This window comes from Taurulus bubalis (genome assembly GCF_910589615.1).
Source record: "Taurulus bubalis genome assembly, chromosome: 17".
Taxonomy (NCBI): Eukaryota; Metazoa; Chordata; class Actinopteri; order Perciformes; family Cottidae; genus Taurulus; species Taurulus bubalis.
In genome coordinates, this window is record NC_136605.1 from 14,457,298 (window position 1) to 14,480,902 (window position 23,605).

At 40.2% G+C, this 23,605-nt stretch overlaps 2 protein-coding genes across 2 annotated transcripts; both read left to right on the forward strand.

Moving 5' to 3' along the window:
* Window positions 1-2,382: 2,382 nt before the first annotated feature.
* LOC306750232 (sterile alpha motif domain-containing protein 9-like) lies at window positions 2,383-23,096 on the forward strand (the record flags this gene model as incomplete). The annotated part of the gene is made up of 3 exons (XM_079233627.1): window positions 2,383-2,386; window positions 3,379-8,197; window positions 21,916-23,096. 2 exons carry the CDS (start codon window positions 2,383-2,385, stop codon window positions 7,992-7,994), a joined length of 4,620 nt encoding a protein of 1,539 aa, XP_079089753.1. The 3' UTR covers window positions 7,995-8,197; window positions 21,916-23,096.
* LOC306750233 (sterile alpha motif domain-containing protein 9-like) lies at window positions 10,803-21,917 on the forward strand (the record flags this gene model as incomplete). Its single annotated transcript, XM_079233628.1, has 2 exons — window positions 10,803-10,941; window positions 17,096-21,917. 2 exons carry the CDS (start codon window positions 10,803-10,805, stop codon window positions 21,709-21,711), a joined length of 4,755 nt encoding a protein of 1,584 aa, XP_079089754.1. The 3' UTR covers window positions 21,712-21,917.
* Window positions 23,097-23,605: the final 509 nt, after the last annotated feature.

The following is a 23,605-nucleotide window of genomic DNA, read 5'->3' on the forward strand; positions in this document are numbered from 1 at the left end:
TACAGTTCGGTCTATCAAATGTTGATTTGCCTGAGAATATGATCACAAATTACGTATATTAATCTTTTGAATTTAATGAAGTAACTTTTCACAACTGTCTTTTTAATTAAATTTAAGAAAGCGTAATGGCTATTACAATAGGTTAGCGAGTTCAGGACTGACTTTTACAATTATAACTTTTTTTTTTTTGCTCTAGAAACGCTTTTGATTAATTGTAAGGTTGATTATTCCACAAGATGAAACTATATGGAGTGTAAGTGTAAGTACATTTTATTTGACAATATCTGTTTATGTAAATCTGACTCACCTCTTGCAGTGACAGAACCCACAAGTTATATTTACACTACAATTATTGGAAAAATAACTGTTTTCAGTAGGGCTGAATGTTTAACATTTATGGTCTGAGAGGGCACCGGGGAGTATTCCTCTCCAAACACAGATAACCACAGGAACCTCTATATCCTATGAACCTATGGCTCTTCCGGTGACGGCATATGGCTCACGAGCCATATATGGCTCTTCCGGTGACGGTATATGGCTCGCGAGCCATATATGGCTCTTCCGGTGACGGCATATGGCTCTTCCGGTGACGGCATATGGCTCCCAGACAATTTTGAGTTGGAAAAAAAATAATCAGTTTGGAACTGATTTTAAAATACTAGTTTTGAAGATAAATTTCACGGGTCACGGGCAGTGTTCCCTCTAAACTGCGCGCGTGCGCCAGTCGAAGTGGCCGCGCAAACAATTTTTTTTCAGGAGTTAATCTTTTTTGCGCCAGTGTTTCTGAGATAGGAGTGAGCCATCTTCACAATAATAAGATATTTGACGTGTCGAGTTTTCTTGGCCAATCAGCGTCCTGTTTCTCGACATGCGCTCTCTGTACCTCTGCTAGCGCTCTGCCTCCGTTAGCACCCCTCACCCCCCGCTGTCCTCCTCCGGGCGCCAGGAGTGAAGCTCGCCTAGAGCGCCACATGAGCTAGGGCCGGCACTGTTTAGGCTCCTCTTGGCGGGCCCTGCTCCAGCAGTTATAGGCTACCATGGCGAAAAGAAAGGCAGAGCAGGCGCCCCAGAAAAAGGTCTGCCTAATGGTCAAACATGAGTGGCTAGATGAAATAGTCCAAACTGACACAGGTAGGATGAAACTTTCAGACATTTAAATATGAAGAATATGAAGTTATTAAATTGTTTATATAGGCTACCTTTAGGAAAAATGACACCATGTCAATTTAATAGGCCTATAATTATTGTTAAGCACTGCATTAGCATTTTTCTTTAAATGTTGTACCTGCTGAGAAATGACTAAACACCTTTGATGCTTTTATTTTTTATATATATCTATCAGTCATAGCCAGTGAACCAGTCATAACCTCCCCTTATTGAAGTTCAACAAAGATCCTTTAAGTTCAACTAAACTGACTGGTAAAACACCATCATTAAAATGTTCCCAAAGTCCAGCCATTATAAAGGATATTGAATAAATATCAACCTTGTATACATATTGATGCATTTGCTGTCATCTCAAAGCACCCTCAAAGTGCTCAACCTCACCACGTATGAACCAGACTACAAGGACATCAGCAAAACCATGCAGCACCAGAAGTCGCATTAAAAGTAAGACATATTTAATTTATTTTATGGCTCTCAATGAAATATATTTGGCCTTTATGGCTCTCCCAGTCAAAAAGGTTCCTGACCCCTGCTCTATATGAAGAATAACACATCTGCACATCTACAGAAAGACAGTCAAGATTTAGCAAAATAAGAAGGGAGCTGGGTCAAGTCGGGCCAAACCTCCACCACCCCCTCCTGGCATGAAGTGTTTAAAGGACCGAAGCAGAGACAACACCTTTGAGTAGAAACTTAGAAACATGTGTGATTTCAACTCTGCTCCTTCTTACAAGAATACATTACCTGATTAATGATTTCACACTTGGTGTAGAGTAGAATTTTTCTAACAACAATGATACAAAATTACCATTTTAAAAGAAAATGAAGGCCGGCAATGTGATTATTTTATCAGGCAAATAACTGTAATTCTCAAATATTCACAAAGACATCGTGGATCCCGTCCTACAATGGCAGACAGTTGCAGCACTTGCATTGCTTTGGTCTGGCTTTACTCTTGACCGATTGGTTACAGAAACTTTGGGCTTATTGACTATTAAATGCTATTAAACGGCGTAAAAAGCGATGTTTTTAAACATAAATTGTGTGGAAATAGAGCCGTTCACAACAATACTAGTGGAAACAAGATTCCAAACTGAAGCAGACCACCAGATTTCATCTACACATGTCAAGATGATAATGGATTTAAAGTAACTGTAAATGTTTTCTCATGCAGATGGAAGGTGATAATGTGTTGAAGTAAGGCGAAAGAAAATCATGGGTGAGTGGAAAGATGAGTCCTTTTTTCTGAGCTGTCCTTCCTTTTTATTGTACAAGGGTGTGCAGTATTTTGTTCTGTTTATAGTGAAATGTATCTTTTCCTATTTTGCTTTTAAAGTGTTAATACCTAAAATATTACCGTGGCACCACAGTTTGGCTCTACCATCTACTGTTATGTATATATTATTAACATTATAACATTAATATATATTTTCATAATAACGAGTCAAATTATGTGTAAAATGGTGGCCAACCCACATTTATTATTCAACTCTGCCGTTCGCCTCATCTCTATAGGGCATTTAGGACTTTTTCAGCACATTGTTTTGGTTCTACAGAGCACAAAGATGTCTTGGTTCAATTGCATTGCTTCGTTTTATTGACCTTATTCTCAGCCGTTGTCGCCAAAAAAAAACATTTATATTACAGAGTTCCAGACTAATGTTTTACATTGGTGCAATCATACATTTTAAGCATTACCATTTTTGTCAGTTCTCATACACATTGATAATTTCTTAGCACATTTTGCAAATAGGATCAAAATAGTTTCCCGAACTGGAAATTCATTCTCAGTGTGACTCATACTTGAGTAAGTAATGAATCAGCCGACGCTGGAAAGCAGATTGATTAAGTCGTGAGACTGTGTCAGGAAGGGAAACAGTCCATTCATATTCAAACATACAAGTGATTGGCGTAGAGTGATACCATATGATCAATGGTCAATATGCCCTGGCCGCCACGTAGGGCAATCCCCAAAGGTTCAATGGCTAAGTCGAAAAGCTACATTTTGTAAACAGATGTTTCCGCTGCTATAAAGAGCCCCCCAAAAAATTGTATTACTGGATTAAAGATATCAAGTTGGAAAATAAAAAATATTATTGACCACGCTTCTCTAAATTAGCAAATCGCATGTGCCTGAAGTGTGGCAGAGAAACGAAGTGCTTCTGATTCATAATCAAAACTATTTTTTTTTTCTCTCTTCCCACTATACAGCTGACAAACTTGAGCAGCCACCCAAGGGTTGGACTGAATCTCAAGTAAGCGACTGGCTAAGATTAATTGGAGTGAAGGAGCAGTACATAGAAAAGATCTATGAGGAAGAGGTAGATGGACAAATCCTTCTGTCACTGAATGAAGACTTTTTGAAGTCAAAGATTGGCATGAAATTAGGGCCTGCTCATTTGATTATTCAAAAGAGAGATGAGCTCATCAACTCCAAGAAAAAGCCTCAAGAGAAGAAAAAGACATCCAGTGGCAAAAAAAAACAGTTGGAACAAGAAAACATTGATAAAAACACAACAAGTGAAGGTACACCGGCACAGATTCCTGAGAAAGATCAAGCTGTCGTAAAGGACAGAGAAGCAGCTCAGGAACAAAATGTGTTCACTTCAAAGGAAGACTGCAGACCACGACCATTTGATCAAGAAGGGATTGATTTCATATATGTAAAGCACAGAGTCCTGCAACCTGAATCGGGTGCTTTTAATCTGATATCTCCATGCCATGAATTCAAGTCTTTAGCTGTAGCTGCTGCGTTGGATCGCACAAGACTCCAAGCTAAATTTGCCAAAGAGGTCTTTAAATTTGCAACTGGCTGTATGAATATCAGATCAAATGGCACAATACACTTTGGTGTGATGGACAGCAAGGAGGATACAGGAAATGTGCATGGTGAGATAATTGGTATCCCTATTCAAGAGAAAGACATTTATGTAGATGCTTTGGACCACATTGAAAAAAGTTTCTCTTCTGCCAAAGAGCATGTACGCCAGTGTGTGCGGCCACCGAGGTTCATTGAGGTTATGGATCGCGAAAGTACAGAAAAGAGGTATGTGGTTGAGGTTGACATTGTGCCTTCAATAAGTATTGTGAAGAACAAAGTGTATAAAGTTGGTCTGCCAAACTTCAAAGAGTCATCAAACAAAGTAGAATTTGAGAAAGAAACAATTCTGCGGCGGGTGGGTTCAAAGACAGAACCGGTGCTTGACAAAGACATAAGTGATTTTTACGAGCGAGTCAAAGATCGGGACGCTCAAAGAGAAGAAGCAGAAAAAAATATGTTCCTCGGTGCCCCCGACTTCTGCCAAGACTTGGGAAGGAAACTGAAAATGCTAATGGCTTGTGGGAAGAAATTCATCGACAAGGAGAAATGGTTCATACTTGTCACTAACAAATTCAACCCTGATGACCTTTGCAACCTTGACTGGCTGCTTAACATGACCATGTTCTGTGTGTTTGACTTTGACCCAGACTCAAAGATATCAGGTCTTTGCAGTAAGTACCTTGAGCATCACGTTGCAAACATTCATTCATTGCAGAGCTATAGGATATCCGGTGACATGAGCATCAAAGAATTCACGAGCCAATTGCATCTGTTTGAGCAAACTAGCTGGATCTTTTGTCACGGCCGCACTGACTTCAAAGGAAATGACAGTCCATGTGATGAAATGACTTGGATCAAGACAAAAATGACTGTCCTGCGGGAATCTGTGTCTTTGATCTGTAAACAGATCTTGCCAAAAGGGACATTCCAAGTCGTTTTTCTTCTCACATCACCAGTTGAGAAACCACTCTTGCACACCTTTAATGAGTTCTTCACAGACATGGAAGGCCATGAAGACATCATCTGCATTTGTGAATCACAGAAAAACTTCCAGAAGTGGCAAAGCTTTGCAGAGGGGTCATGTGGAACAGAAACTGTGAACAATTCCAGTGTGGTTGGGATGAAAATGAGTCACATTAATGCAACTCTACAGCAAATACAATCTGTCAACGCATGCGCCAAAAAACACCTGCCAGTCTTCGTGAAGGGGACATGTCTTCTTGAAACACACGAAGAGGAAAAGATGTATTCTCTGGAAATTCTGACGGTCGATCATTGTGACGAAACAAGCAAAGACTTCATTGACGAAGAGAAAGAAAACATTGACCAGCAGTTCTACCGTGGTGGTAGAATTAACTGGTTGAATTTCTGGCTTGCTGAGCACAATTATGTTGGAGAGGTAATTGAAAGAGATGCTTATCAGGAGGTCTCCAATTCTGTCAATGACACTTTGAAGTGGAATGCAGATCAAACTCCAGTGAACAGTATAAACATCTACCATCATCCAGGAAGTGGTGGAAGCACAGTGGCAAGACAAGTGCTGTGGAACAACAGGAAAAGTCTCAGGTGTGCAGTTGTGAAGCCTTCATACTCTGCTGCTGGTGTTGCGCAACATGCAGTTGAACTGAGAGAATATGAGGAAAAAGATCCACAGAGGTGTCTTACTGTGCTGCTCCTCATTGAAGACTCAGACAAAGAGTACCTTGATGATCTCAGAAACGAACTGGAGGTTGCCACGAACACCAAAAGAATCCTGAATGGAACTCTATGTTTCATTTTGTTGAGCTGCAGACGATCCCATGATCCAGAGAAAAAATGCAAGGAGTCTCCGTTACAGAACGTGTCCGTCACTCACAAACTGTCTGCTCAAGAGAAGAGAAAGTTTGCTGGAAAACGAAAGGTGCTTGAGGCACAATATGAACCTGAATTCCTCCTGACATTTGTTCTGATGAGTGAAGGATTCGATGAGAAGTATGTTCAACAGTTCGTGGAACATTTGCTCCAAGGCATTGACAGTAAATCTGTTGTCACTAGCCTCATTCTCTATGTGGCACTGCTGAACACTTATGTTCAAAACTCTTTCATCTCTCAGTCCCATTGTCAAGCGTTGCTTGCCTTAACCATTCTCTTTGAAAGGTTTCGCCAACATGAGTTTGAGAAATCCCTCGGTGAACAGGCTAAACTAGTCTTCTTGCACCTTAGAGATGATAAGACGCACATTGAATCAATCAGAATCATCCACCCGCTCATTGCAAAGGAAATTCTCCAACAACTTTTGGGGGACAAACAGACCCAAAGCAGTTTGGCAATGGATTTGCTCTGCAACAGCGTGCTTTTTGAGCACAGATTTGGAAGGGATGAATATCTGTCATTTTTGAAAGCACTGTTGATAAGGCGATCCAGAATAAACAAAGGTGACAAATATGACAGTTTTTTCTCTCCTCTGATTGAGCATGTGTGTGAAAAGGAAAAAAGTCCAGACAAAGCAATTGAGTTACTCAAGGAAGCGTTCCAGCGTTTCCATAACAATGCATTCTTTGCACAACACCTTGCTCGTCTTCATTACACTTACGAAAAGTTCGAAGAGGCCAAATACTGGGCAGAGACAGCAGCCAAACAGCAGCCCAACAACTCGTACATTCTCGACACAAAAGGGCAGGTGTACAAGAAATGGTTCCAAGCTAAGTGCAAAGTTATTGAGAATGCCAATGTACCAAAGACACCCCAGAATATAGCAGATGCTGTGGAGACTGCACTGAAAGCCCTGGATTGCTTTCAAGAATGTGAGAAAGCCGCTGAAGCAGATACGGAACACAGTAATAGCTCAGGGTTTTTCTCTGAAGTTGAGGTTGGATGCAGCCTGCTCAAACTGATCTCTTCAACGCAAGTGTTTGCACACAGAGCCAATGGCCATTCAGAGTGCATGAAGTACCTGTCAACACCTGAGTATATTCCCAAGGAAGTTGAAGACGCCTGGGCACCATTTCATGGCCGTTTGAAAAAACTCAACAAGACAATGCAAGATGCCCTCGAATGGATTTCAGAAGACCTCAGTTACTTCCAGACAGACATTGGTTTCGATGAAGAGACCCCTGAAAGACCTGAGGAGAAGATAAGCCATCCACTGAAATGGTTGGCAAAAAAATCTTCAGAGTATGGGAAATATTTCAGTGAAACTTATTTTAATGAGCTTCAAGGGGCATCAATCCCAACAAATCTGACTCCTTTCCAAAAACGCATGATCATCTATCATCTTGGTGGGGGAAACATGACATCTATCCTCTTCAACCTAACTGACCAGAAGGATGCAGTGCCTCTCCTCGAGACCATCCTTTCTCTCTACCCCAGCAATCCAAAAATGGCCAAATTTGGTCAAAAGGATATTGTCAATTACATAATGGCCCACCTTACTCTGAACTGCCTGTCACCACAGATCAAAAAGGTCGCTCCTCTGAAAGAGCTGCAGGACCTTTGTTATCAGTTCCCAACTGACAAAAGGAAATGTTTACCAAGTGCCCTGTTTTTGCTTACCTTGCTATTCTGGCCAGAGGATCATGACACAAATAATGAGAAAGAAACCAAATATGAAATTGTGCAAGCGGCTGTTGAACAGCTAAAAAAAGACTACTTGACCAAGATGAAGGACATTCCTCAGAGGAAAAGAAGGCTATACACCCATTTCTTTCTGGGCAGTGGGAACGGACTGGATAAATTTGTCCACAAGAGAAAGTTTGAAAGAGTCATAAAGGTGTTCTCAATTTCCGAGAAACGCATGAAGTGGTTCAGGGGTGAGGCATGGAAAAAGCCTGAGATTGCCACGATGCTGAATCGCGTTTCTGGATGGACTGAAGATGGAGTGGTGTACCTTGAAGGCCCTCGAAAAAAGAAGTTCAATATCCTGCCTCTTCATGTACCATCAGTGCCTCATAGTAATGAAAACATCACGTTCTACCTGGGGTTCACATTCAGAGGGCCCGTTGCCTGCAACATCCTTGTGAAACCATAGTTTGTCTTTGAACAATGATCCTGTCACGTATGGATGTACGCCATCTTCCTGAAGCATGGGTTTAATATCCACCTCAATTCCAAGAGCAAGGACCGATATAAAAAGAAGAAAGATCTCGTCAAAACAAAACAAAAAGAGTCTATCTGCAATTTGTCAAGTATATTGAAGCATATGGTACAAATTGCAATTCTTTTTTTCAGATAGTTTGAGATCTATAATTTTCATTTGTCTCCTTTTATACTTGTTTTATACTAGATGTAGAGGCTCAAACCTTTATTCATTTAAGTATTGGAGCCACTAGAGGGGCAAACGGGAGAACATGTTCGGACGCGTGTTCTGCCACAAACAAATCCCCTGTCCAGTGCGCTGTGTCTCTTTGATCCATTTATTAATCAGCAATGTCCAATATACTTGAATTAAATTAGTCTTACATGTTGCAGCACAAGATACCACAAGACAGGATACAGCACTACCACGTTGACACGACCACGGTCAAAAACTATTTTGCTTCCCATCCACACACACACACCTGTTCCCATTACCTGGCACTTCCCTATATGCCCTTTTGAAGTTAATGTGCCACTCTGTGTTCAAATGAAGGAACTACATGTCCCCATTCACCCTGTGTTTCCCTCAAACAATAAACACCATTTTGGCTCCAACAATAGATATATAAGTGTACTGAAAAATAGAGCAGTGTCCAGTTTTGTATGTATATAAACATGTACTATGATGACATGATTGGCTCTGGATTCCCAGGGTAATAACAATGTAAACTGAAATTCCTACTCTACAGTTCAATGCTTCTCAAATAAGAACTTAAAGTCCCTGTTTAGACCTTAATCTAGTATCCTGTTATTGTCATATTGTTTGTAGATCCAGTTCAGAAGGACTGCAGTTCACACCTGGCATCAAAATGCATTTTGAATGCATCTCAAGTGAGCATGTGTGCCTGGATTTTTCTAACTAGTTCACGTTTGGTGTTATCCTTTGGAAACTGAATTAGACCGCTGTTAGACAGAAAAGAAACTGAGTAGATGAATTGTGGTTCATAGCTTGAACCGTTCCTAAACATCTGGGCTTCTAGTAGATCATGATAGCTACGAACTCTTCTATATCTTCCATGATACAATGTAGAAAGCAGTGGAATTAAATGCAACTACATTCATTGGAATTGTAGCAGCAGCATTATGTACATTTGGAGAAGAACGTGTTGATCATATATTAATGTGCAACAGAAAAATAAGTGTCATAAAATGTAAAATTATGGAACATTTCAAATTGAACTACAAATTATGTCAGTACCTGTGGCTATACTTTTCTATTTTATACACTTATACTGAATTAATTGTTTTCTATAGTAACATGAATAAATACTTGACTCTGTAAACATTAGTGTTCTGAAATATATAAAACATGTCTTGATACAATAAACTGTTTTCTTCAATTTGAGTTTGTTTTATGTTGTCAATCCTACTACAATGACCTTTGCAGTTCAACTCATAGTGATAGACCTTTTAGAATATATTAATTCATATTATAAGAGCTTAGCCTGTTAATATCGTCATTGTGATCCCCACTACACATGTTGGCGCTAAGCCATGTACCTTTTAGAAATGATAAAATGTTTTATAAAATAACCCAACACCAACTTTTCCGACATGGTGCGAAGACGAGAATAATACATGTTTACCAAGTTACCAGTTGTGGTTTTGATAGTTGCACACAATTATTTAATTAATGTGTAGTCATCATATTTACAGGTACTCACAAACATGTTTTTGACATATCACATAGTTTTAATTGGTAAATGGCACATATTTCTGCAATATATGCACTTTCTTTTTAATTGGGACTTGATCATCAGAGTTTTTTTATTTTTAAAGGGACCCTTCTCAAAAATAAATCAATTACACATTGTTTCTTTTACCTGTAGTGCTATGAATAAATCTAGATTGTTTTGGTGTCAGTTACCTTGTTATGGGCAGTTTACTTCCATATAGTCACATTATATTCGACACAAAGCTGAAAAATATACTTTTGATGTGGACTGTCCCTTAAAGTCTGAAGCGATGAAAATCTAACTACATTATTGTGATTAGGAAACAACATGTTAAGAATCTTGATTTAAATAACTTTTGACAGCAGTTGGTTTACAATATATTTTATTTCCTTTAGTGAAACTTTTATGACTGACATGACATTGCTGTTTTCATTCATTCACAACAGATAGAAGAGGCGGAGGAGCACCAGTGGTAGTTTTGAACACTTTTGTCCCACTGCGCTTGCCCTAGTTCAGTGTTAGCCTGCACTTCGCTTCCTCCTCTACACACATAGCATTTCTTCGTAGATAACTTATACTCGTCGAATTTTGCGTGTCCGCTCCTTTGCAACACAAGTTGTTTTCTGCCACTACTCGCACGTTACTTGTTTGGAGAGAAATGTTAAATAATAGCTCTGACCGAACTGACGCGCTTCTCCAGTGAGGGTTATGGGTCTGCTGTCTCACCTCACGGCAGCTGTGCTCCTCGTCTTTACGCTGTCAGCATGTTTGTTCATCAACCACTTGTGTGTTCACCAGACCACGCTGGTGAGATCAGACTATGCAAAGCGAAATACAACAAAAGCACATGATAGACTTGGTGGTAATCCAATAAAACTTGGCCCCAGAGAGCCGGTTTGATTGTGCCAGAGACAGGTTTCTGAGCCAGAGGAGGTGTGAAGAGAGGGGATGCTGCTACGAGCCTCTGCCTCACTCTGCAGGACCTCCTTGGTGCTTCTGTAGCCAGTTTGTACCCTGGCTACAGAATGGGTGCCCTCTCTCCCACCCTGCGAGGCCAGGAGGCCACCCTGACCTGTGCCACCCACTCGCATCTCCCCAGGGAGATCCCCATTGCACACCTAGAAGTCACAGGAGAGACTGCAGGCTGCTTCCATCTCACTGTGAGTAACGCTGTGTGCAGGAGGCCCATCTTGATTTCCCTGTTGATTTCAATGACTGTGATGTAGTTTGAAGGGAACATGTATTTAAAGAGTAAAATGTGTGTCTTTTGGCCATTGAGGTTGTTAAAAACATTGAGGAAAACAGATTGTGTGAACTGTGTGATTTGGGAGGACGTGGAAAGTGATTCCCATTTTCTTTTGTATTGTACGTATTATGAGGATTCAGGAGAGTTTATTTTTCATGAAACAAAAATCCTGAAATATGGTGCAGAGGTAATCAACTTTACAGTGGCCGTTATGTTTATTTTGACTAACTGTCTCAAAAGAAGGCAAGATGGACTATTTAATTAGTATTTACTCATATTTTGTAGTTGGGTTGTCAGTAGAAGATCTCATTGTCAATGTTGCTGGAGTTGATTTTTCTGAATAGTTTTGTTTGAAAATATATTTGCAGCACTCTGAATCTGACTCATACTAATGTGTGGTGTGTTGTAAGCCACAGTGGGCTGGACATTGTTGTGTGACTACCTCAATAATTAAAAACACAAATCTTGACTTCATAAATATGAATAAATAAAGAGATTAGACCTTCTGATATCCTATACACGGCTTATTACTGTGTGCTGCTAAAACTGAACGGATGCTTATTTTATCTCAAGTTAAAGGACCCGTCATCTCAGAGATATGAAGTCAAACTTCTAGCTGGTGGTTCCTCAGAGCAAAGCTGATACTCAAGATGCCCTCCTTCTCCATTCAGGGCGGAAAATGTCCGCTCGACAGTGGCAGTCAATATTAGGATCGTCACCGCCAAACATGCCTGTACTGTTCTCCCTATGTGTTTTACTTCCAAAGTGTTAACATAAATAAACAGCCAGCCAAATTCCTTTTCAAGAGCCAGGAATGCGAGCGTACTTGCTCCTTTATTGACTTCCAACATCAAATCATCTTGACAACGTTGAATCGGAGTAAAACTAGAAAAGAAAATACAAAACATCTTAATTGAATAGCAGATAAATATTAACAGCTTTATGTTCACAATTCACCTTGACATGCTAACAAAAGTCACTATTCCTAATTGTACAATACATGAAGAATATAAAACACTTACAGTCATTGCTTTCTGAGGAATACAGGCGAAGGATTACTGTGGATTAAACATGGGGTGCCACACAGCCATGACCATGCTCCCTGCAGTTTACGGCACTTAACTTCCTACTTCCTGTTTCTCACTTCCTGCTTCATTACAGGTGTCAAAATAAAAGCGCTACACCCAATTATACATGAAACAATGAAAACGCATAACAGTTAACTTAAACACTTCTTTAACATATGCAGGGCAGAACAATGCCCGTAAACCTCTGTGCGAAAGGCGTCATCAGTAAATCCACTAGCAAGGCCGTTTCTCCTCCTCCTTCAGTCATTGAGTGTTAAAAAACAAACTAACAATGTCTTAACTTCTCTGACTACTACTGAGTTTTGCTAGCACCTAGGTAGCTTTCTGTTGACAGAAGTCACGCTGGCCCACTGACCAATCATACATAAAGAATACGCCCAGCATGTCAAACTAAAGATCTGATTTGTTGAAGACTATGACAATCAACAATAACGTTCACTCTCCGTGTACTTTAACCTGCAAAGGCCAGCTTGAAACGCTCTGCTTCCATAGAGACATTGAGGTGAAATCTGATTGGATAAAAGCTCTCCTTAAAAAAAGCTTCAGGTGCTGCAGGCTGGATGCAGAGCAACAGAGGAAGACAGGAGCTGTGCAATGAGAAAATAAGCTAATAGGGAAACATAATTATAATACATGTAGTGTATTTGTGAAAAACTATTAAATGATATAGCTATAACTTTGTGATTCTGTTTAGTCCAGAAGAGAAGGCTTAGCTGGCCCTGACGACCCATCACTGTATAAATGTCATCATAGCAACACTCTGTTTAGTTATACTTATCCTTCAATTCAATTCAGTTTATTTTGTATAACCCAGAATCACAAATTACAAATTTGCCTCGGAGGGATTTACAATCTGTACACATACGACATCCCTGTCCCCCCAAAAAACAGAAGAAAAAAACTTTCACAGGGAAAAAAACGAAGAAACCTTCAGGAGAACAACAGAGGAGGATCCCTCTCCTCGGATAGACAGAAACAATAGATGTCATGTGTACAGAATGAACAATGTAACAGAGTTACAGCACATTCAATGAATATGACAGAAATTATTCTTATAATGAGTAGTAGAAGGTTTATAAGGAGAAACCGTTGAAGACAATTGGTCGAGGCTGATGGGAGGAACAGGGCCCACAGCCGCCTCCAAGGCTGCTTCACCTGAGGATAGACCGGCAGTGGCTGAGGGCAGGAGATCACCAATCCTGCCTCTAATAGCCAGCTATCGCTAGTTTAATTTTTTTAGCATACAGCAACAGCAGAAAATTGACGGCAAGCAAATGAAGCATGCCTCTTCTAAAAAGGAGTAATATAATAACACAGAGCGAGTACTGAGCCGGTGTGTGAATCACTGAGACCACATCACACACTTATTTATCAGTGTGTGTAAAACTTTGCTCCAAGACACAGTAGTGAGTATAAGAGGTCCAGGTACCTGGCGAGGATGCTCCCTTCATGTGGTATCTGGAACAGGTTCATAAAATGTATTTATCATTAAAACTAATAACCTACTGGGCTGGTTTGTTCTGGTGTAATATTATGTCTGGAACTCCCACGCCACACCCCGGCATTAACAATGGAAAGGGGTGTGACTCAACCAAGGTATTTGTTTAAACGAAACCTGATGATCTGCGCGCAGACGCAGTGGGTGCAGCCCAGTAGACTGAGGGAGATAGTTCACGTTACAGCAGTCCTCCTGCGCACGTCCAAAAAAACCTCCCAGAGAATAAAAGGTTAACTGTGAATTTCTGTCAGTATCAATCGAAGGTAAGAACCCTGGTCGGCTTTATTTACTTAGTTACTTGTGTTCAGGTTTTTTTGTGTGCATATTCATGGGTGTGCTGCGTATTACATACATGTTCATAGTATAATGCTGACGTACAAAAAGTTATGATCTGCTATCTCCATATGTGGCTCGAGGTTAATCCGCGATGTGCACGCGGGCTATTGGGTGTCGTGGAGGTCCAGGTCAGTTTAGACGGTTACCATGTGAGAAAAAGCGGAAACAAAATCTGGGGATTCTTTTTTTTTTTTTTTTTCATGCACTTTTACGCAGTTTATTGTGCTTTCTCTGGTCTATTAACAACATATTTCTGTAGACAATTATACCTTTATTTTCACATGATTCATGTTAAGAATGACACTTTTTTCACCGTTTAAAAGCAGTATAAAGCACCATTTTTATGAGGTTTTTCTTATGGTCATTCCTGGACTTCCTTTGTTTTGCAGAATCAGTGAGTCCAAAGTTCACTGACTCTGATCGGTCACGAGCAAAGCCAGACCAAAGCAATGCAAGTGTCTGCCATTCTTAGGACGGGCTTTGTGAAGTCTTTGTGAATTTCACAGTATTCAGATAATTAAATGGTCATTTGCCTGATAATATCATCACCTTGGCGGTGTTCATTGTCTTTTAAAGTGAACTCTTGTTATTCATTGTGGTGTAAATATAGGGTTGTGTCACTGCCAAAGGTTTGCACTCAGGGTATAAACATCACGTTACAGCAGTCCTCCTGCGCATGTCCTCCTGCGCACGTCCAAAAACACGTCATTTTTGGGGGGATTATTCCACAAGATAAAACTATATGGAGTGTAATTTTGGGTACATTTTATTTGCCAATAATATCTGTTTATGGAAATCTGACATTAATGGAAATGAATAGTTTTCAATTCTCAATCATCAGTGAATGAAGACAAGTACATGGCCTAAGTACCCACCGCTTGCAGTAAGAGAACCCAAGTTATATTTACATTACAATTTTTGGAAAAACAACAGTTTTTAGGGCTGAATGTTTAACATTTATGGTCTGAGGGGGACACCAGGGAGTATTCCGCTCCAAACGCAGATAAGAGGTGGATTACAGGAACTTAGGTGAAGGATAACACATTGGCTTCTCTGGAATGCTGGAGAAAGAAGAAGCCCCCACAGAAAGACAGTCAAGCAAGATTTTAGCAAGATTAGGAGGAAGCTGGGCCAAGTCGGGCCAAACCCCCAGCAAGGCCGACCTCCTCCTTGTGGCACTGGCATCACAATGGCAAGCGTTTGGCAGACGTCAGTCAAGTGTCAGGACTGTGTCTCTGACTACTGGTGACAAGTCTCTGACTAGTCATGGCTCTCCTGTGACAACGACTGGCACTGGCAGCTCGTGGCACCTACCGACTACATATAAGGAGAGGACAAGTGGAGATATTATTCAACTTGTATTTAAAAACGTTTTGATAAGTAGCTTTAAATTATATTAAAAAGGATGATTTATTTTTATTATTTTAGCCAATTGTTGTAAATGACTATACAAGTAATTATTTGGAAAGAGTATATTTTGTTCCTTTTTGTTTCAAAACCAGCGAAATCGTACATGAATAAAATTAATGATGAACAAAAAAGGACAACGAGGTTGCTTGCAGGATGTATGCAGAGAACGGGGGTTCAGTTGACTGAACTAAAATCATAAATAGGATTTACGGCAGCTGACCTGTCTTAACAACAATGGGTGTTCCCAGGAAATGTGGTTCCACCCACTCAGCTTGGCAGCTTCTTTTTTTAATTTTTTTTATTCTTTATTCAACAATTGCACATGTACAATTTCATAAAATGTCAATAAGAGACGACAAAATAAATTTAAATAAATTTAAACTAACATGCCAGGGGTGCCGAACGAGTGACGTATGTTTGCCGCTGTCCTGGCACCTGACTGACGCCTGCCACAGACTTGCCACTATCAGTAAGGGCACTCGCTGTCTCTCCCAAACCTTACAACAATGCACTAGCGGAAACAAGATTCCAAACTGAAGCAGATCACCAGATTTCATCCACACATGTCAAGATGATAATGGGTTTAAAGTAACTGTAAATGTTTTCTCATGCAGATGCAAAGTGAAAATAGGAGAAGCCAAAGTTGATAATGTGACGAAGTAAGGAGAAAGAAAATCATGGGTGAGTGGAAAGAAGAGTCCTTTTTTCTGAGATGTCTTTCCTTTTTTCAGTACAAGGGTGTGCAGTATTTTCTTCTGTTTGTAGTGAAATGCATCTTCTTTTCCTTTTTAAAATGTTAATACCTCAAATATTACCGTAGCACAACAGGTTGGCTCTACTATCAGTTGACCATCTACTGTTATTTATATATTATTTACATTATGACATTAATATGTATTTTCATAATGAGTCAAATGAGTATGCGTAAAATCATGGCCAACCCACATTTATAAATTATATATCAACCAACTGCAGTTCCCCTCATCTCATTGGGGCATTTTGTACTCTTTCAGCACATTGTTTTGGTTATACAGAGCACAAATAAACTGTTTTGTTTCAATTGCATTCCTCAGTTTTATTGAACTTATTCTCAGCCACAGCAGACAGCTGTTTTCAGCAACAACACAAATTGATAGTACAGAGTTCCAGACTAATGTTTTACATTGGTTGCAATGATGCATTTTAAGCATTACCATTTTGCCAGTTCTCATTCATATTGATAATTTCTTCACACATTATGCAAACGGGATCCAAATCTTTTTCTGAACTGGAAAATAATTCTCATTGTGACTTTTTTGATAGTTGAGTAAGTAATAAATCACTCTCTGCTGGAAAGCAGATTGATTAAGTCGTGAGGTTATGTAGGGAAGGGAAACAGTCCATTCATATTCAAACATACAGGTCATTGGCATATAGTGATACCATATGATCAATGGTCAATATGCCCTGGCCGCCACGTAGGGCAATCCCTAGAAGTTCAAAGTCGAAAAGCTGCATTTAGTAAACGATTGTTTCCACTGCCACAAAGATCCCCCCTAAAAAATGTCTATTACTGGATTAAAGATTAAAGTCTTAGATATCAATTTATTGGTAAGGGAAATGAAGTTGGAAAATTATAAATAATATTGACCAACCTTCTCTAAATTAGCAAATTGCATGTGCCTGAAGTGTGGCAGAGAAACAAAGTGCTTCTCTGATTCATAATCAAAACTATTTTTTTTCTCTCTTCTCACTATACAGCTGACGAACTTGAGCAGTCACCCAAGGGTTGGACTGAATCTCAAGTAAGCGACTGGCTAAGATTAATTGGAGTGAAGGAGCAGTACATAGAAAAGCTCTATGAGGAAGAGGTAGATGGACAAATCCTTCTGTCACTGAATGAGAACTTTTTGAAGTCAAAGATTGGCATGAAATTAGGGCCTGCTCATTTGATTATTCAAAAGAGAGACGAGCTCATCAACACCAAGAAAAAGTCCCAAGAGAAGAAAAAGACATCCAGTGGCAAAAAAAAACAGTTGGAACAAGAAAACATTGATGAAAACACAACAAGTGAAGGTACACCGGCACAGATTCCTGAGAAAGATCAAGCTGTCGTAAAGGACAGAGAAGCAGCTCAGGAACAAAATGTGTTCACTTCAAAAGAAGACTGCAGACCACGACCATTTGATCAAGAAGGGATTGATTTCATATATGTAAAGCACAGAGTCCTGCAACCTGAGTCAGGTGCTTTTAATCTGATATCTCCATGCCATGAATTCAAGTCTTTAGCTGTAGCTGCTGCGTTGGATCGCACAAGACTCCAAGCTAAATTTGCCAAAGAGGTCCTTAAATTTGCAACTGGCTGTATGAATATCAGATCAAATGGCACAATACACTTTGGTGTGATGGACAGCAAGGAGGATACAGGGAATGTGCATGGTGAGATAATTGGTATCCCTATTCAAGAGAAAGACATTTATGTAGATGCTTTGGACCACATTGAAAGGAGTTTCTCTTCTGCCAAAGAGCATGTACGCCAGTGTGTGCGGCCACCGAGGTTCATTGAGGTTATGGATCGCGAAAGTACAGAAAAGAGGTATGTGGTTGAGGTTGACATTGTGCCTTCAATAAGTATTGTGAAGAACAAAGTGTATAAAGTTGGTCTGCCAAGCTTCATAGAGTCATCAAACAAAGTAGTATTTGAGAAAGAAACTATTCTGCGGCGGGTGGGTTCAAAGACAGAACCGGTGCTTGACAAAGACATAAGTGATTTTTACGAGCGAGTCAAAGATCGGGACGCTCAAAGAGAAGAAGCAGAAAAAAATCTGTTCTTCGGTGCCCCCGACTTCTGCCAAGACCTCGGAAAGAAACTGAAAATGCTAATGGCTTCTGGGAAGAAATTCATCGACAAGGACAAATGGTTCATACTCGTCACTAACAAATTCAACCCTGATGACCTTTGCAACCTTAACTGGCTGCTTAACATGACCATGTTCTGTGTGTTTGACTTTGACCCAGACTCAAAGATATCAGGTCTTTGCAGTAAGTACCTTCAGCATCACGTTGCAAACATTCATTCTCTGCAGAGCTATAGGATATCCGGTGACATGAGCATCAAAGAATTCACGAGCCAATTGCATCTGTTTGAGCAAACTAGCTGGATCTTTTGTCACGGCCGCACTGACTTCAAAGGAAATGACAGTCCATGTGATGAAATGACTTGGATCAAGACAAAAATGACTGTCCTGCGGGAATCTGTGTCTTTGATCTGTAAACAGATCTTGCCAAAAGGGACATTCCAAGTCGTTTTTCTTCTCACATCACCAGTTGAGAAACCACTCTTGCACACCTTTAATGAGTTTTTCACAGACATGGAAGGCCATGAAGACATCATCTGCATCTGTGAATCACAGAAAAACTTCCAGAAGTGGCAAAGCTTTGCAGAGGGGTCATGTGGAACAGAAACTGTGAACAATTCCAGTGTGGTTGGGATGAAAATGAGTCACATTAATGCAACTCTACAGCAAATACAATCTGTCAACGCATGCGCCAAAAAACACCTGCCAGTCTTCGTGAAGGGGACATGTCTTCTTGAAACACACGAAGAGGAAAAGATGTATTCTCTGGAAATTCTGACGGTCGATCATTGTGACGAAACAAGCAAAGACTTCATTGACGAGGAGAAAGAGAAGATTGACCAGCAGTTCTACCGTGGTGGTAGAATAAACTGGTTGAATTTCTGGCTTGCTGAGCACAATTATGTTGGAGAGGTAATTGAAAGAGATGCTTATCAGGAGGTCTCCAATTCTGTCAATGACACTTTGAAGTGGAATGCAGATCAAACTCCAGTGAACAGTATAAACATCTACCATCATCCAGGAAGTGGTGGAAGCACAGTGGCAAGACAAGTGCTGTGGAACAACAGGAAAAGTCTCAGGTGTGCAGTTGTGAAGCCTTCATACTCTGCTGCTGGTGTTGCGCAACATGCAGTTGAACTGAGAGAATATGAGGAAAAAGATCCACAGAGGTGTCTTACTGTGCTGCTCCTCATTGAAGACTCAGACAAAGAGTACCTTGATGATCTCAGGCACGAACTGGAGGTTGCCACGAACACCAAACGAATCCTGTATGGAACTCTATGTTTCATTTTGTTGAGCTGCAGACGATCCCATGATCCAGAGAAAAGATGCAGGGAGTCTCCTTTACAGAACGTGTCCGTCACTCACAAACTGTCTGATCAAGAGAAGAGAAAGTTTGCTGGAAAACGAAAGGTGCTTGAGGCACAATATGAACCTGAATTCCTCCTGACATTTGTTCTGATGAGTGAAGGATTCGATGAGAAGTATGTTCAACACTTTGTGGAACATTTGCTCCAAGGCATTGACAGTAAACCTGTTGTCACTAGCCTCATTCTCTATGTGGCACTGCTGAACACTTATGTTCAAAACTCTTTCATCTCTCGGTCCCATTGTCAAGCGTTGCTTGCCTTAACTATTCACCTGGAAAGGTTTCGCCAACATGAGTTTGAGAACTCACTCGGTGACCAGGCTAGACTAGTCTTCTTGCATCTTAGAGATGACAAGACACACATTGAATCAATCAGAATCATCCACCCGCTCATTGCAAGGGAAATTCTCCAACAACTTTTGGGGGGAAAACAAACCCAAAGCAGTTTGGCAATGGATTTGCTCTGCAACAGCGTGCTTTTTGAGCACAGATTTGGAAGGGATGAATATCTGTCATTTTTGAAAGCCCTGTTCATAAGGCGATCCAGAATAAGCAAAGGGGACAAATATGACAGTTTGTTCTCTCCTCTGATTGAGCATGTGTGTGAAAAGGAAAAAAGTCCAGACAAAGCAATTGAGTTACTCAAGGAAGCGTTCCAGCGTTTCCATAACAATGCATTCTTTGCACAACAACTTGCTCGTCTTCATTACACTTACGAAAAGTTTGAAGAGGCCAAATACTGGGCAGAGACAGCAGCCAAACAGCAGCCCAACAACTCGTACATTCTCGACACAAAAGGACAGGTGTACAGGAAATGGTTCCAAGCTAAGTGCAAAGCTATTGAGAATGCCAATGTACCAAAGACACCCCAGAATATAGCAGATGCTGTGGAGACTGCACTGACAGCCCTGGATTGCTTTCAAGAATGTGAGAAAGCCGCTGAAGCAGATATGGAAAACAGTAATAGCTCAGGGTTTTTCTCTGAAGTTGAGGTTGGATGCAGCCTGCTCAAACTGATCTCTTCAACGCAAGTGTTTGCAAACAGAGCCAATGGCCATTCAGAGTGTATGAAGTACCTGTCAACGCCTGAGTACATTCCCGAGGAAGTTGAAGACGCCTGGAGACCATTTCATGGCCGTTTAAAAAAACTCAACAAGACAATGCAAGATGCCCTCGAATGGATTTCAGAAGACCTCAGTTACTTCCAGACAGACATTGGTTTCGATGAAGAGACCCCTGAAAGTCCTGAGGAGAAGATAAGCCATCCACTGAAATGGTTGGCAAAAAAATCTTCAGAGTATGGGAAATATTTCAGTGAAACTTATTTTAATGCGCTTCAAGGGGAATCAATCCCAACCAATCTGACTCCTTTCAAAAAGCGCATGATCATCTATTATCTTGGTGGAGGAAACATGACATCCATCCTCTTCAACCTAACTGACCAAAAGGATGCAGTACCTCTCCTCGAGACCATCCTTTCTCTCTACCCCAGCAATCCAAAAATGGCCAAATTTGGTCAAAAGGATATTGTCAATTACATAATGGCCCACCTTACTCTGAACTGCTTGTCACCACAGATCAAAAAGGTCGCTCCTCTGAAAGAGCTGCAGGACCTTTGTTATCAGTTCCCAACTGACAAAAGGAAATGTTTACCAAGTGCCCTGTTCTTGCTTACCTTGCTATTCTGGCCAGAGGATCATGACACAAATAATGAGAAAGAAACCAAATATGAAATTGTGCAAGCGGCTGTTGAACACCTAAAAAAAGACTACTTGACCAAGATGAAGGACATTCCTCAGAGGAAAAGAAGGCTGTACACCCATTTCTTTCTGGGCAGTGGGAACGGACTGGATAAATTTGTCCACAAGAGAAAGTTTGAAAGTGTCACAAAGGTGTTCTCAATTACTGAGAAACGCATGAAGTGGTTCAGGGGTGAAGCATGGAAAAAGCCTGAGATTGCCACGATGCTGAATCGCGTTTCTGGATGGACTGAAGATGGAATGGTGTACCTTGAAGGCCCTCGGAAAAAGAAGTTCAATATCCTGCCTCTTCATGTACCATCAGTGCCTCATAGTAATGAAAACATCACGTTCTACCTGGGGTTCACATTCAGAGGGCCCGTTGCCTGCAACATCCTTGTGAAACAATAGTTTGTCTTTGAACAATGATCCTGTCACGTATGGCTGTACGCCATCTTCCTGAAGCATGGGTTTAATATCCACCTCAGTTCCGAGAGCAAGAACAGATATAAAAAGAAGAAGGATCTCATCAAAACAAAACAAAAATAGTCTATCTCCAATTTGTCAAGTATATTGAAGCATATGGTACAAATTGCAATTCTTTTTTTCAGATAGTTTGATATCTATAATTTTCATTTGTCTCCTTTTATACTTGTTTTATACTAGATGTAGAGGCTCAAACCTTAATCCATTTAAGTATTGGAGCCACTAGAGGGGCAAACGGGAGAACATGTTCGGACGCGTGTTCTGCCACAAACAAATCCCCTGTCCAGTGCGCTGTGTCTCTTTGATCCATTTATTAATCAGCAATGTCCAATATACTTGAATTAAATTAGTCTTACATGTTGCAGCACAAGATACCACAAGACAGGATACAGCACTACCACGTTGACACGACCACGGTCAAAAACTATTTTGCTTCCCATCCACACACACACACCTGTTACCATTACCTGGCACTTCCCTATATGCCCTTTTGAAGTTAATGTGCCACTCTGTGTTCAAATGAAGGAACTACATGTCCCCATTCACCCTGTGTTTCCCTCAAACAATAAACACCATTTTGGCTCCAACAATAGATATATAAGTGTACTGAAAAATAGAGTAGTGTTTTTTTTTAAAGTGTTTGTATGTATATACACATGTACTATGATAACATGATTGGCTCTGGATTCCCAGGGTAATAACAATGTAAACTGAAATTCCTACTCTACAGCTCAATGCTTCTCAAATAGGAACTTAAAGTCCCTGTTTAGACCTTAATCTAGTATCCTGTTATTGTCATATTGTTTGTAGATCCAGTTCAGAAGGACTGCAGTTCACAGCTGGCATCAAAATGCATTTTGAATGTATCTCAAGTGAGCATGTGTGCCTGGATTTTTCTAACTGGTTCACGTTTGGTGTTATCCTTTGGAAACTGAATTCTGTTAGACAGAAAAAAAGCTGAGTAGATGAATTGTGGTTCATAGCTTGAACCGTTCCTAAACATCTGGGCTTCTAGTAGATCATGATAGCTACAAACTCTTCTATATCTTCCAGGATACAATGTAGAAAGCAGTGGAATTAAATGCAACTACATTCATTGGAATTGTAGCAGCAGCATTATGTACATTTGGAGAAGAACGTGTCGATCATATATTAGTGTGCAACAGAAAAATAAGTGTCATAAAATGTAAAATTATGGAACATTTCAAATTGAACTACAAATTATGTCAGTACCTGTGGCTATACTTTTCTATTTTATACACGTATACTGAATTAATTGTTTTTGATAGTAACATGAAGAAATATTCTGTTCTGAAATATATAAAACATGTCTTGATACAATAAACTGTTTTCTTCAATTTGAGTTTGTTTTATGTTGTCAATCCTACTACAATGACCTTTGCAGTTCAACTCATAGTGATAGACCTTTTAGGAGATGCTCATTTATATTGTAAGAGCTTTGCCTGTTAATCTCTTCATTGCGATCCCCACTACACATGTTGGCGCTAAACCATGTACTGCAGAAATGATCAAATGTGTTATAATATAACCTGAACACCAACTTTTCCGATATGGTGCGAAGACGAGAATAAAAAATGTTTACCAAGTTACCAGTTGTGGTTTTGATAGTAGTTGCACACAAAGGTAAATGTATTATTTAATTAGTGTGTAGTCATCAGATGTACAGGTACTACAACATGTGTTTAACATATAAAATAGTTTTAATTGGTAAATGGCGCATATTTCTGCAATATATGCACTTTCTTTTTAACTAGGACTTGATCATCAGAGATATTTTTTTTAAAGGGACAGTTCACAA